Source organism: Bos indicus, chromosome 20, assembly GCF_029378745.1.
Source record: "Bos indicus isolate NIAB-ARS_2022 breed Sahiwal x Tharparkar chromosome 20, NIAB-ARS_B.indTharparkar_mat_pri_1.0, whole genome shotgun sequence".
In the NCBI taxonomy this organism is placed as follows: Eukaryota; Metazoa; Chordata; class Mammalia; order Artiodactyla; family Bovidae; genus Bos; species Bos indicus.
Genome location: NC_091779.1, coordinates 39,049,148 through 39,063,358, shown reverse-complemented (window position 1 = coordinate 39,063,358; position 14,211 = coordinate 39,049,148). Strand labels below are relative to the sequence as shown.

At 43.5% G+C, this 14,211-nt stretch overlaps 1 protein-coding gene and 1 non-coding gene across 3 annotated transcripts in view; one reads left to right on the top strand and one right to left on the bottom strand.

The window, feature by feature from the left end:
• The window catches only part of AGXT2 (alanine--glyoxylate aminotransferase 2), a 43,058-nt gene extending 30,884 nt beyond the window's left edge, over positions 1-12,174 (bottom strand). For both annotated transcript variants that reach the window (XM_019983076.2, XM_070774783.1), the window contains exons 1-3: positions 11,992-12,174; positions 3,995-4,083; positions 2,711-2,895 (exon numbers count right to left, since the gene is read on the bottom strand). In XM_019983076.2, coding sequence (XP_019838635.2) covers positions 2,711-2,895; positions 3,995-4,083; positions 11,992-12,079 — 362 coding nt within the window. In that variant the 5' untranslated portion in view covers positions 12,080-12,174. The remainder of the gene's footprint in view (positions 1-2,710; positions 2,896-3,994; positions 4,084-11,991) is intronic.
• TRNAY-AUA (transfer RNA tyrosine (anticodon AUA)) lies at positions 6,773-6,844 on the top strand. Its single transcript has one exon. It is a non-coding gene; the product is annotated as a tRNA-Tyr (tRNA).
• Positions 12,175-14,211: the final 2,037 nt, after the last annotated feature.

Sequence of the window (14,211 nt, the reverse complement as noted above, 5' to 3'; positions counted from 1 at the left end):
ACATTGAGGGAAAGAAGGAACTAAAGGTATATAAATATGTGAGACCTGACTTGGAATGCCTTGAAAAGACAGGACAAGGTGTTTGAACTTGATCCAAAGAAGAGAAACGGCTGAAGTCTGTTATCAATAATTGATACACCAAAAAAAAAAAAAAAAAAAAAAAATCAGTTCAGTGGTTAAACAATTTTGAGGAATACCAGATCAAATTCTTTACTGCAGGACTTATCAGTACCTTTAATAGGCTAATGTGCCCTGTGTCTCCCCAGGAGGGAGAGATGGAGTTTAAAGTGTTTCCCAACCTTATTTTTTAATGGAACCCTTTAACAATGAAACTTTCCTGTGATCAGTGTCCCACAGAACTCACTTCAGAAAATTGTGGATTATTAATAAACTCTTAAGTGGAAAAGACACTTGACAAAAGCATTATTTAGCAAAATAAATCTGAGAGCCACAAGAAGGTAGGAGGGAAGACTGGAATTGGTGAGGCCAGTTACCTGGAAGGCATGGTAGTCTTCCATGTCCACGAACTAGGACACTGGAACTTCCTGAGAGGGGCTAGTAGGGAAAGGCATTTCAGTGGAGGGAAACTAGATCTTGGTATCAGGTTGGTTATATGGAGTGAAAGGCAGAAAAGGGTCCAAGATGATTTTAGTATTCTTGCCTGTGATATCGGGGGAAACCCCAGGGTTGGTTGAGAAGCACGAGTCTTGTTTAACTACCCAGCTCCTAGCAAGGACTTACCCAGAGGAGGTGGCTCATATGTGCTACTTGAATAAATGAATAGACTAGAAACAGCTTTGTGGGAAGCACAGTGGATTTGGTTTTTGTAATGTCGATTTGCAGCTAATGGTGGAATATCATGGGCAGGGGGTATCCTGGAGGCTGAGGGAGACGTGGGGCATCTTACTGCCCACGTTGGGTGTCTTAGACATGTTATCATAGCTTGGTGAGGAGCCGAGGCTGAACAGCTGGGTGAGGCTGCTGAAATGTAGCAACCAAGTGAGAAGAGGTGGAGAGATGGGGTGAGACCAATTCTATGGGGGAAATAACAAGAGAAGAAGGGAGTATAGAGAGAAGAGGGGTGGGCTTAGGAAAGAGCCTGAAACACCCAGAGTTAGGGGGTCAGAGGGACGAGGTGAATGGTCAGTGGGTGGCCAGGAGATGCACCAAGGTCAGGGGAGCCAGTAGGAGGGGTTCATTCACAGACACCATGTTGCATGTAATTGGGAGGATTCAATGTGACTGTTTAAAAATGCTCTCTACTTCATTTTTTCTTTACTTCTTTCATGCATGTTTATCTTATGTTTTAAACTGTATGTGAAATTTATTCTTCACACTCCTCAGAATGTGGTATAGGACTGTGTGTATGTACTGTGTTGCTTCAGTCATGTCTGACTCTTTGTGACTCTATGGACCATAGCCCGCCAGGCTCCTCCATCCATGGGATTCTTCAGGCAAGAATACTTGAGTGGGTTGTCATTTCCTACTTCAGGGGATCTTTCTGACCCAGGGATGGAACCTGCGTCTGTTTCATCTCCTGCATTAGCAGACGAGTTCTTTACCACTAGCGCCACCTGGGAAACCTTCGTTTGGGACTAGTTCCTCCTGAAGATGCAGACAGCTGAGGCAGGAACAGGTGAAGGCTGGACCTGGGAGTATAACTCCCTCCTCATGGCCTTACAGGTGCTCATGGAAAAGACCTTTCACCCTCTCTTGCACAGAAGGGCCCATACCTTATTAAGACTTGGTGCTTTATTTTTGCCCCATGTACTATGAGTTTTATTGGTCAGATTATTAAACGCAAGCCAGAACAGATCTTAAAATGAGATGGCTGCACTCAAACAAAACGGACCACAGAGGGACCTGCCCAGGGTATCCGCATGTGGGCTGATGATCAGAATCACAGAAAATCTCAAAATTAACGCAGTCATTCACTTCTGGTATAAATTTTCAGCTCTGGTTAGTTACATCGTCTTCTTATCTTCCTTTCTCTCCTCCTCCATTGCAGAGTTGATAAAGAAGAGTTGGATTAGAAGTGATTTCTCATTTCTCATTATCTCTTATCCCCCCCACACCTGCCCTGTGTACTCTGAGAATACTGGACTTTCCCTTCTTCTCTGCCCTTTCCTCTTCTGCTCTCCTTCTCTGGGCTTCCCTGGTGGCTCAGTGGTAAAGAATTTGCCTGCAATGCAGGAGACCCAGGTTTGATCCCTCGGTCAGGAAGATCTCCTGGAGAAGGGAATGGCTACCCACTCCAGTATTCTTGCCTGGAGAATTCCATGGACAGAGAAGCCTGGCAGGCTACAGTCCATGCGGTTGTACAGAGTCGGACACAACTGAGTGATTAACACTTTGACTTTCACTGCCCTTTCCTCAGAGCATACCTTCTCTTTGAAAAGCTATAGCTACTACTGAGGAGAAACACACACACAGCCATACTCTAATCGCATGGTACACATCCCATCACATGTACCATGAGGATGACAAAATCTTGAATTGTTAAGAAAAGGCAAGGCATGGTGCAAAGATTTTTGTTGTTGTTGTTTTCACTGTTACCCAGAAAATAGGAAGGAGCACGTTAGCCACAAACTGCCATGTGCCTAAAGAGAGAGAGTTTTTCATGGAGGTTCTGAGTCACTAATATGATCGTTAGCCTGTTTTCCATATATTCTCTTGGGGTGAAAAATCTAGAAATTTTAAGGATACTCACGGGTGGCAGTGACCAACACTGACAGTGACAATCCCAGAAAAGAAATCCAGGTATCTGTTTCCCTCATGATCAAAGAGCCACTCCACGTGTCCCTGGTGGAGCAACAGGGGCTCCGGGAAATAGGCGGTGTGCACAGGAGAGAGATGTTGCTTATGGATCTCCAGGACTCGGCTATAGGCCAGGGACTGTAATTAGACAAGAGTTAAGTGCTTAGCATCTTCCTTATTCCCACGTTGCTTACAGATCAACAGCAGGTCCACACAGCAGCATCTGGGCTCCCCACGCCCTCGCTCACCAGGGTGGCTCTTTGCCCAGGGACCTCCTTGCAAGATACACCCAGAGCCTTCCTCTCAAGTGGAGGAAATTATTCATGTGGCCCTTTGATCCTTTTCTACATCAAACATGAAGACCCCATGGACTGCAGCCTACCAGGCTTCTCCGTCCATGGGATTTTCCAGGCAAGAGTACTGGAGTGGGTTGCCATTACCGTCTCCAAAACATGAAGAAGGAGGCTGGAATTTTCTACCTCTCCATAGAAAGCCTTGGCTTTGAGTTGATTTTAGCTGTGAAAAAAGAGACTGAAATAAATGTCTGAAGCTGTTTTTTTCCCTCTAATTTCTTTTTTTTTGGAGGATTAAAAAAAACGGAGTGCTTGTAGTGTTCATGACTTTAATTATAAAGCTTCTGTCCTATTGTTCTTGTCTCTGTGGGTCCCTCCTGACTTTATCGATTCTACAGTTTCTAACTTATGAACGTCATGTAGAATGAAGAGGGGGAGGTTGGAGAGAGAAAGAGTGAGAGAGAAAGAGAGGAAAGGAGAGAGAACGAGTCCAATATTTATTGCATGACTGCAAAATGAGAACTCGACACCTTCTGATGGCGGACTCAGGAAGGTCAGATCAGGCACTGACAGATGGGCTAGAACGAAATGTGTGCCATCACACGTGTGGTCTGTGTATTTCTTCCGGTGTGTACATGTATACTTGTATCCCTGTGATACATGTATGGTTGTGGACAGTCTCTTCCTTGTACTCTCTGTCTCCCTCTGCTTTGTCTCCCCATCTCTGCCTCTCGCTCTCTTTCTCTCTCTCTCTCACACACACACACACTCACTTCATACAATACCACTGAGTGGGGTAAGAGAGTTCGGAGGTTCCCACTGACTTGAAGGCTGTGATATCTGAGATGGCTCAGTGGCAGGCAGGGCAGTCTGTGGGTCTTTCTTGAGGAGCCCTCCCGAGAAGAACCGCCTCACTGGAGTTCTCCTAAAACCTCGACGCTTACCTGGTATCTTTCAGGTGTGAAGTCACATGGTGGCATGCTGGGCTTTGTATGAAGACTGCACCTGGTCACAGATGTCCAGAAAGCACGGGCTGAAAGCGGAGTGGGTTAGTATCCTTAACTAAGCATCACACAGGCCTATTCGTAAAAATGACCTGTCGTCACCCAAATCAAAGTCCTGAGGGCAATTTTATTTCTTAGTTTTGAGAAAATCATTTAAATTTTAGTTTGGATTTAAAACTGAGGTATCTTTTTTTTTTTTTAAACAGCTCAGAAAGAGTTTATTACAAGGCAGCCAGGCAAGGAGAATTGAGGACAAGTCTCAGAAGTGCCTCCCCAAAGGTGAAGGGGTTGGGGTGCTTATGGTGCCAGAGGGGCGGTCTGAGATGTGGGGGAAGGTAACTGGAGGTAGGGAAAGAGGCGAGGTGATGGGTGTCCTGCTTGGGAGCATCTCAGTCACAAATGCCTACATGTAATTGATTTACTTCATTGTCTGGCAGAAACTAATACAACATTGTAAAGCAATTATATTCCAATAAAATAAATAAATAGCAAAACAAAACAAAAACCCAAAGTGGAGGCGCTGAGCATGATCAGAGAATGGAATTTTCTGGCCTCCTATGTCACCAGGCCAGTGTCCAGACACCTGCACAGGCCCCGGACTGAGGTCCCTTAATAATTAACTTTTTGTTTTTTCGGCCATTCATTGAGGTTTGCAGGATCTTAGTTCCCTGACCAGGAATTGACCCCAGGCCCTTAGCAGTGAAAAGGCAGAGTTCTAACCACTGCCTAGCCAGGGAATTCCAATAATGAATTTTCTTAAACAACAAGGTCCTCCTGTATAGCACAGGGAACTGTATTTAATATCTTGTGATAAACCATAATGAAAAAGAATATGAAAAAGAATGCATATGTATGTATGTATAGCTGAATCACTTGCTGTATAGCAGAAATAAACACAAGATTGTAAATCAACTATACTTCAATAAAATTAAAAATAAAAAATAATGAATTTTCTGGAGGAAAAAAGAGTTCCTCTTGAATCTGAGGGAAGGCACCGAAGTTACTGGGGAAAGTCATGGTTTCTCCCGCTTTGGTTCCTCACAAACTTGGGAGGCTCCTCCCTCTTCTGCCGAACTGTAAGGACTGCAATTCTCTGTTCAGCTCAAACTTCCCTCAGGGCTGGGGGGTTGCTGGAGTACATCCTTTCTGTTAATGGAGGTGCTTTCTAAGCTTTGGGCTGCCTGGTCCCTGAATCCCAGTGCCAATCCCAGTTTCTGGTACTGGGTTGGCTCTCAATAAACAGGGAATGAATGGCTGTTGACTATTTATTGTTGGGGAGGACGAAAAAGGGGTGCTAGGCCATGGACTGTAATAATATGTACATGCAAGGAGACCTAGAAGACAAAACCTTCTTATAAAACACAACTCAAAGTCCATGAAAACACAAGACCAGAACAAACACAAGATAAACTGGAGCCAGAGGAATCATTAAATATTTGGAGCTAGAAGGAAGCTTAGATTTTTTTTTTTTTTGCTTTTGGTCAAGATGCTCATTTTATAGACGTAGAAGCCACCCTAAAGTGGTGAATTAATTTAAGAACACCAAGCCAGTTAGCTACAGAAGAAGAACAAAACTTTGAGTTTCTGACTCCAAGCCTGGTACCATTTTGCTCATTCACTGGCCACCTCCACCCTCCTCTTCCATCACAGATTTTGACCCCTCTATATAGCAGGGGATGGAATAATAGAATCAGAGAACACTGGAGCTGAAAGAGATGTCTAGAAACTTTATAAGTACTCTTGGAAAAGAATGCTGCTATTTTGAGGTTCAAGGTCAGTACAGAGATAATTTTACAGGTCGAGAGAGCTCGGCAAATGATTTCTCTTGTTCAGCATGAAAGTTTGAATCCATGGATGTAATGTTGGAGTTTTGTGTGGCTATGGGGTCACCATCCTGAGAAACACAATGAACAATTGTGTTTTTAAATGAGCTGGAAAGTAATGACTCTGAATATGTTTTATTTCTTTCATGAAAGAGTTCATTCACTTTTCTGCTCTAAAATAGTCACGAATGTCATTAATTTGCTCTTACTTTAAAAGCAAATGGCTTTGGCTACCCGTATATAAAAATGACCCCAAAATAAACCTAAGTTTTCTGAGAATTTCACCTTTTGAAAAGCTTTTCATTGTCTCTCTCTACATTAGTTGCTCTTCTGAGATGGGGAAAAAAATTCTGAGTGTTTCTAAGAATTCAAATTCTCTTCAATCCTGCAGTCTCATTTTCCTATCTGTAAAACTGAAGTTACCCACTGAGGAGACTGAAAGGTCTCTTGACTCCAAAGTTACAGGAAATTATGAAAGTGGTCTGGAGAGGACAATAAGGAGAGTTGGAAAAATTTGATAAAGAAAAACTTGAATTTTAAGTGGTCAAGGTAGGTATATTCAATCATTCATTTGTTTATTCACCAAATTCATGGGAATATGATGGTGAAATGAGGGCTCAAAATGAAATTCATAAAATTCTGCTCTCAGGAAGGAAGAGGGAAGGAAGAAAGATTAGTTATTAAGTAGGAAAAATAATGTCAACAAGTAAAATAAGTCTAGATAACATATGTCGAATCCAAAAAATAAAACAAGTGAATAACCATATTAATAACAAAAAAGAAACACCAACTCACAGATATAGAGAACAAACTAGGGGTTACCAGTGGTGAGAAGGATGGGGGGAGGGGCAAGACATGGGTAGGAGATTAAAAGGTATAACTACTATGTATAACTTCCCTGGTGGCTCAGATGGTAAAGTGTCTGCCTATAATGCAGGAGACCCAGGTTTGATCCCTGGGTTGGGAAGATCCCCTGGAGAAGGAAATGGCAACCCAGTCCAGTGCTCTTGCCTGGAAAATCCCATGAGTAGAGGAGCTACAGTCCATGGGGTCGCAAAGAGTTGCAAACGACTGAGCGACTTCACTTTCACTATGTATAAAATAAGTAAGGCACAAGAATATATTGTATAGCACAGGGCATATAGCCGATATTTTATAAGTATTTAAATAGAATATAGTTTATAAAAATATTGAATCACTATTCGTCTACATGAAACTAATCTGTTTGTACTTTAATGAAAAAGAAAAAAATGTAGATAACATCTTAAAACAGCTGAAAATCTCTCTCGCTAAACAACCCAAACTCAACAAAATAGAAAATACAATAATCAATGGACAAAAAGAAGCAAAATGCTTCAGTTTTCATTATTTACTAGAAAAAACCTAAATACATGGTTAATTGCCTGCATTCTCTAGTCAAAATAACCTCTGTTTTTTTTTCAAAATAATTTTTTTTTTACCTCTGTTTTGAGGATGCCATAGATTTGAAGGTTAATAAAGATTCTCTGAGACTCCTGGAAATTGTGTGTGTGCACATGGGGATTTCCAGGTGAAAATTCTAGGGGAACTTCTCTTTGTAATGATAAAAACTTTTTTAATATTCATAACCAGCTTTCAACACAGAGTGGAAATTTATCAAGAGCTTGTGACTCTTTCAAATGAAAAAAAAAAGGTTCTATAACATTTGAAAATATACAATGCTCATACTTGGTAGAACATTAAAGAAATTTATTAAAGTGCTAATGACACCTTATTTCTGCATAGCATATTAAGTCACTTTAAAAAAGCTGTCGAGGGGGGAATGGCCTGGGAGATTGGGATTGACATATGTACACTCATGTATAAAATAGATAACTGATGAGAACCTACTGTATAGCGCAGGGAACTCTACTCAGTGCTCTGTGGTGACCTAAATGGGAAAGAAATCCAAAAAAGAGGGGATATATGTACATGTATCATTGATCCACATTGCTGTACAGCAGAAACTAACATGATATTGTAAAGCAAATATATTCCAATTAAAAAAACAAAACCCGAAATAAATATATTTAATTAAAAATTCAAAACCAAACCAAAACAAAACAAACTTGTCACTTTGGGTGTCTCATTTGATACTTGGCATAGCCAATGGGTTTAGAAAGGAAGATATTATCACTCACCTTAGAGCTGAGGACGTGATTAAAAGTGAGGTGTTTGCACTTTTGAGCCACCCCTCACCATCCTGTTGATTCTTACAAACACCTCCCACCTTCCCTCCATATCCTTCCAATAAGTGTTCTTTTGCTTAAAGTGAACCGGGGCCAGTTGACGTTGTTCACTAGCAAGAGCTCTGCCTGATTCTGAGGCTGGTGACTCTTGTCCTTCCTTTTGGCACTTTTGGGGGCAAGCCTAGTCTGAGTCCCTCCTAGCCTTCTGATGGGCTTAGATCAGTCCTCAGATGGCAGAAAGGATGGTCTGGTGGTGTAGGTGGAACACCTACTTTTAGGCTAATTTGAATGTTTTTCTTAGGAAAGACTTTGCAGGAGTTTTGGGAAGTTTCTCAGCTGGAAATGGGTGTTATGTGCAATTAATTCGCTCTCCTATGCACCCCTCCTTGTGGGACAGAAGGCAGATGGTAGCAAAACAGTATGTTTGAGTGTATACCCACCTGCCTGAACATGTTATACATTCAATAATCCTGTGTGTGTGTGTGTGTGTGTGCGCGCTCAGTTGTGTTGGACTCTTTGAGACCCCATGGATTGTAGTTCACCAGGCTTCTCTGTTCATGGGATTCTCCAGGCAAGAATGTTGGAGTGGCTTGCCATTTCCTCCTCCAGGGGATCTTCCTGACCCAGGGATCGAACCTGAGTCTCTTGTATCTCCTGCACTGGCAGGTGAATTCTTTACCACGAGCTCCAATTTAGCTAATTAGTAAAAAAGGCATGGCTAAGAAGCCTTTGACTGTGTGGATCACAATAAACTGTGGAAAGTTCGGAAAGAGATGGGAATACCAGACCACCTAACCTGCCTCTTGAGAAATTTGTATGCAGGTAAGGAAGCAACAGTTAGAACTGGACATGGAACAACAGACTGGTTCCAAATAGGAAAAGGAGTATGTCAAGGCTGTATATTGTCACCCTGCTTATTTAACTTATATGCAGAGTACATCATGAGAAAGGCTGGGCTGGAAGAAGCACAAGCTGGAATTAAGATTGCTGGGAGAAATATCAATAACCTCAGATATGCAGATGACACCATCCTGATGGCAGAAAGTGAAAAGGAACTAAAGAGCCTCTTGATGAAAGTGAAAGTGGAGAGTGAAAAAGTTGGCTTAAAGCTCAACATTCGGAAAACAAAGATCATGGCATCTGGTCCCATCACTTCATGGGAAATAGATGGGGAAACAGTGGAAACAGTGTCAGACTATTTTTTGGGCTCCAAAATCACTGCAGATGGTGACTGCAGCCATGAAATTAAAAGATGCTTACTCCTTGGAAGGAAAGTTATGACCAACCTACATAGCATATTGAAAAGCAGAGACATTACTTTGCCAACAAAGGTCCGTCTAGTCAAGGCTATGGTTTTTCCTGTGGTCATGTATGGATGTGAGAGTTGGACTGTGAAGAAGGCTGAGTGCTGAAGAATTGATGCTTTTGAACTGTGGTGTTGGAGAAGACTCTTGAGAGTCCCTTGGACTGCAAGGAGATCCAACCAGTCCATTCTGAAGGAGATCAGCCCTGGGATTTCTTTGGAAGGAATGATGCTAAAGCTGAAACTCCAGTACTTTGGCCACCTCATGTGAAGAGTTGACTCACTGGAAAAGACTCTGATGCTGGGGGCAGGAGGAGAAGGGGACGACAGAGGATGAGATGGCTGGATGGCATCACTGACTCGATGGACGTGAGTCTGAGTGAACTCCGGGAGTTGGTGATGGACAGGGAGGCCTGGCGTGCTGCGATTCAGGGGTCGCAAAGAGTCGGACACAACTGAGCGACTGAACTGAACTGAAGATATTTTCTATACTCTTTCATCCAAAAAACAAATTGCTTCTGTAACTTTATGGATATAGTTAGCCTAACGTGATTGTGCCTGTCAAACAGAGGCAAGGCTAAATATTCCGTGCACACATATATCACACAATATATGTGTAGGTGTTACATAAGGATTGTGACACTTTTTTTTTTTTTTTGCATATCTGGCAATACTTACACCAGGTGATCTTCCTATCTAACATGGACCCTGTCTCCCCCTCCCCTCATTTTATTTTTCTATCCCCTCACCATAATTTATAGCCCATATCTCTACTGGATATTTTAAAAATATATTTATGCAATTTTCTGTTTATCCTCAGTCTCCCCCATTGAGACACATAAGGGCCAAGGTTTTGTTTTGCTCACTGTGGCTTAGTTTAAGCACAGGGGTAAGTGCTCAATTACTTATTGACTAAATGTTTATTTGTAGAACCCAGCAGGTCCATAAGAAGTGTGTGTTCAATGAGTGTGTGCTTGGATGAACAAACAAGCAGGTAGGTATTTAAGACTAGTAGGTAAGAAAGTGGAAGTCAAGCACCAAAGTTTTTGAAAAGCCAGGTAGAGTAGGACATCCATGTCTATGTGTTGTGGGTTTTTGCAAGATGACTTCTCCCCCCCAGTGCCCTTGGTGGAAGAGTCCCTGCTGAGTTGATCAAGATCTGTAGGCACCGAGCCTCACCTGGTCCCACCCCCAGCCCAGCTCCACAACCCTCAGGGCTGGGGTAGGAAAGGGGAAGGGCCAACAGAGACAGTATTTTCTCTTGCCTTGTCAACAACCGGTACTTTTAGGATAGCGTCCTCTTTACCGAGCATGAGACTCTGGGTATAATTCTAGCTCCTTCTCCTTCTACAGAAAATGTTGGAGTTAAATAATGTTCTGGCAAAGGACCCATGACTGGGGGAAAAGAGAAATCCAAACCAGACTGGAAGAAGAGTGGTTTAGAAAAGGCCTGGTGGAATCACTCTGACTTTGGAGTCAGACAGACCTGGCTTTGAATCTCAAGTTGTCATGTCTACATTGCTGCCTTTGATCAAAGTTTTAAATGATCCTTTATCCTTCTGTCTCATCTGTGAAATGGGATAATAGTATTCCCTAAGAAGTTTGTTTGAAGATGAGAGCACCAGATACATATTAAGTTTCAAAGAATCACAGCTGTTAAGGGGGAAGAAAGCAAATGGAAGAGGAAGGCAGGAGAGAGGAAAAGGAAAGATGTGGAGAAAATGAAGATAAAATTGATCATCAAAGGGCAATGGAAAAGGGTCCCCTTTGTTCAGGGCCTGTGGGGCATGGGGTCTTGCTACGTCTCATCAATGAGATGATGATGATTGCTTATGCTCACATTTCATCAGAGAGATTAGTGAGGAGGTGGTGGGCTCCTAGTGAAACAAGATACGGGTGAAAATCAGGAATACATGAAGCTACCACCAGACCTGGCCACCCCAGGTCTGTTCCTGCTGGAGAAAAAGGAGAGTCTGTGTGGAAGAAGAGGTTCACAGTCTAGTCCTGGCTCAGGTGGCTTTGGGTAAATGACTTCTCTGAGGCTCAGTTTCCTTGTTAGTAATTGGGGGGGGGGTACCACATTTTAGGGGCATGGCAGAAATTTGTGAGGATGCTTTATGTCTTTTAAAGTAGTTCAAGCATATGTATACTACAGTTAATACTTCATTATTTGAATTGCTTTCTTTTATTTCCTCTTTGCTGCTGCTGCTGCTGCTAAGTCGCTTCAGTCGTGTCCGACTCTGTGCGACCCCATAGATGGCAGCCCACCAGGCTCCCCCATCCCTGGGATTCTCCAGGCAAGAACACTGGAGTGGGTTGCCATTTCCTTCTCCAATTCCTCTTTATGTTTCTGCAAATATTTTTAGTTTAAAATTGTGTCTAGTCTGATTTTATTACCCATGAATTTCGTTTCGGGATGAAAGGATGCATTACAAAATATTGGACATGAAAAGGGGGCACTGGGTTTGACAAGGTGGGGTCTAGCCCACAGGTCTTAGATGATCTGTCTGGAATTCGAGAATTCCAGGCAACAAGCTCCAGAACTCAGCCCTTCCGCTCTCACTGACCCTTCCACTGACCCACATCCCCCTGGTTTCCACTCACCCTTAAGGGAAAAGCACGTCTTGGGGATCCAGAGAGATAAGGTTTTCAGGTGCAAAGATCTCAGCAAATGTCTCCAGGCTCCTGTCATTTCTCCCAGTCAGGAAGCAAGTCCTCACAGAAGCAGGAGCAATTACACCTGTGCTTCCCACGGAGCAAGGACTCAACTGCTTACTGACCAGATGGACTTTGAGATTAGGAAGGAAGGGGAGGAGCTCCAGAGGGGAGTCGTGGAGGGATTACTACCTTCACTTCCGGCGGGCCGCAGAGCTTCCGTGGTTGGCAACAGTGCCTTAAGGGGAGAGAAAGGGCAAAGGAAAGAGGGAGAGGGAAGGAGAGAGGGAGGAGGAGAGAAAAGAGAAGGCAGGTAGGCAAAGCAAAAGTCTTCTGGACTTTCTTTAATTGAAGGATAATCGCTTTACACTATTGTGTTGGTTTCTGCCACACATCAACATGAATCAGCATAGGTATACATTATGTTCTCTCCGTCTGGAACCTCCCCGCCCCCCGCCCCCCACAGCGTCCTACCCTCTGGTTCTCCTGGACTATTTTGTTAGTTTTGTGTCCCATGAAGGTCTCATTGGATGAACGTCTCGGAAGGGTGATGATGGGTATGGGAGAAGGGCCAGGATACAGTTCCAAGGGTCAGTGACTTTGAAAGGAAACAGCGAAAAAGAGAAAGAAGGAAGATATGCATGAAGTGAACAGGTAAAGACATTGCTGTTGGTGTTGGGGGTCTTGAGGAAGACAGGAGGCACTAATGGGGAAGAGGGTGGCCCATGGAAAAGCAGAGGGGCGTCGAATAGCTAGGGAAGGCCCTGGACTGCTGCCTTAGGTATCAGAATAGTGCAAGAAGTTGAGAGCTGAGGATTTAGGGGGCTTTATTTTTACTATGCTTTAATTTCTTAAATTCCCATTTGTCACTCCTGCCTCTCCTGCACCCTTAACCTCCATAAGTAACTATTCTGTGTGTTTAATGTATACCTTTTTCTTGATAAGTACTCTCCTAAAGGGCTTCCCACTGACTCAGCAGTAAATAATCCACCTGCAATGTAGAAGACCCCAGTTTGATCCCTGGGTCGGGAAGACCCCCTGGAGAAGGAAATGGCAACCCATTCCAGAATTCTTGTCTGGAGAATCCTATGGACAGACGAGCCTGGTGAGCTATAGTCCATGTGGTCACAGAGTCGGACACGACTAAGTGATCAAACAACAACACATTCTTGTAAAATGTGTATTGTTCGGGGTGAACGCATTTTTAATTTATGTAAGTATGTGTACTTTTTTTTTTCCCGCTCAGAGCCATGCTTTTCAAATCCATCCAGGTTTCTGTGAATAGACATTTTCCAGCAGCTCTGGAGTGGGTGCCTCTGGAGTAGGGCAGTGCCTAAGTGGGGAGAGTGACAAAGGCAACTGGAGCTGGGAGGGTAAGGGGTGTTGGTTTGGAAAGTGGCTCCTGTTAATGGAAGGCAAGGAGAGACAGAAGAAAGAGGCAGGTCTCTCCACAGTGGTAGGTGGCAGATTTAATAAGCAAGGGAACTTACTTATGAGGCTTGTCTTTGGAGTGTAGATCTTTGCACCCTACCCACTGGAATCTCAAAATGATTTTTTAAAATAATTTTATTTAATTTCTGTTTGGCTGTGCTGAGTCTTTGTTGCTGCCTGGACTTTTCTCTAGTTGCGGCAAGCAGGGGCTACTCTCTAGTGGTTATGCACAGGCTTCTAATTGCAGTGGCTGCTCTTGTTGCGGAGCACAGGCTCTAGGGTGCTCAGATTCAGTAGCTGTAGCGAGTGAGCTCAGTAGTTGCGGTTCCCAGGCTCTAGAGCACAGGCTCAATAGGCATGGTGCACAGGTTTAGTTGCTCCGTGAATGTGGCATCTTCCCAGAACAGGGATTGAACCCGTGTCTCCTGCATTGACAGGTGGATTCTTTACCACTGAGTCACCAGGGAAGCCCCTTAAAATCTTATATAGAGGCCTTAAATGAGGTCAGTCAGGTACACTGTCCAGTAATGTACACGTTACTCTCTCAAGCCTGCATCTTTGGACCAGTTCCCATTGTGTGAATGATGGGCAGAACGCACATGCCAAGGACAGAAGAGGGGGTGAGGGGCCTCTGAGTGCCTGGATCCAGCTCTTGGCTCAACCAGTGGTCACATCCTCTCCATCTCCTCCTTCAAGAAGGGTGGGGTTGGGGAAATACCATATAGGGTGGACGTCTTG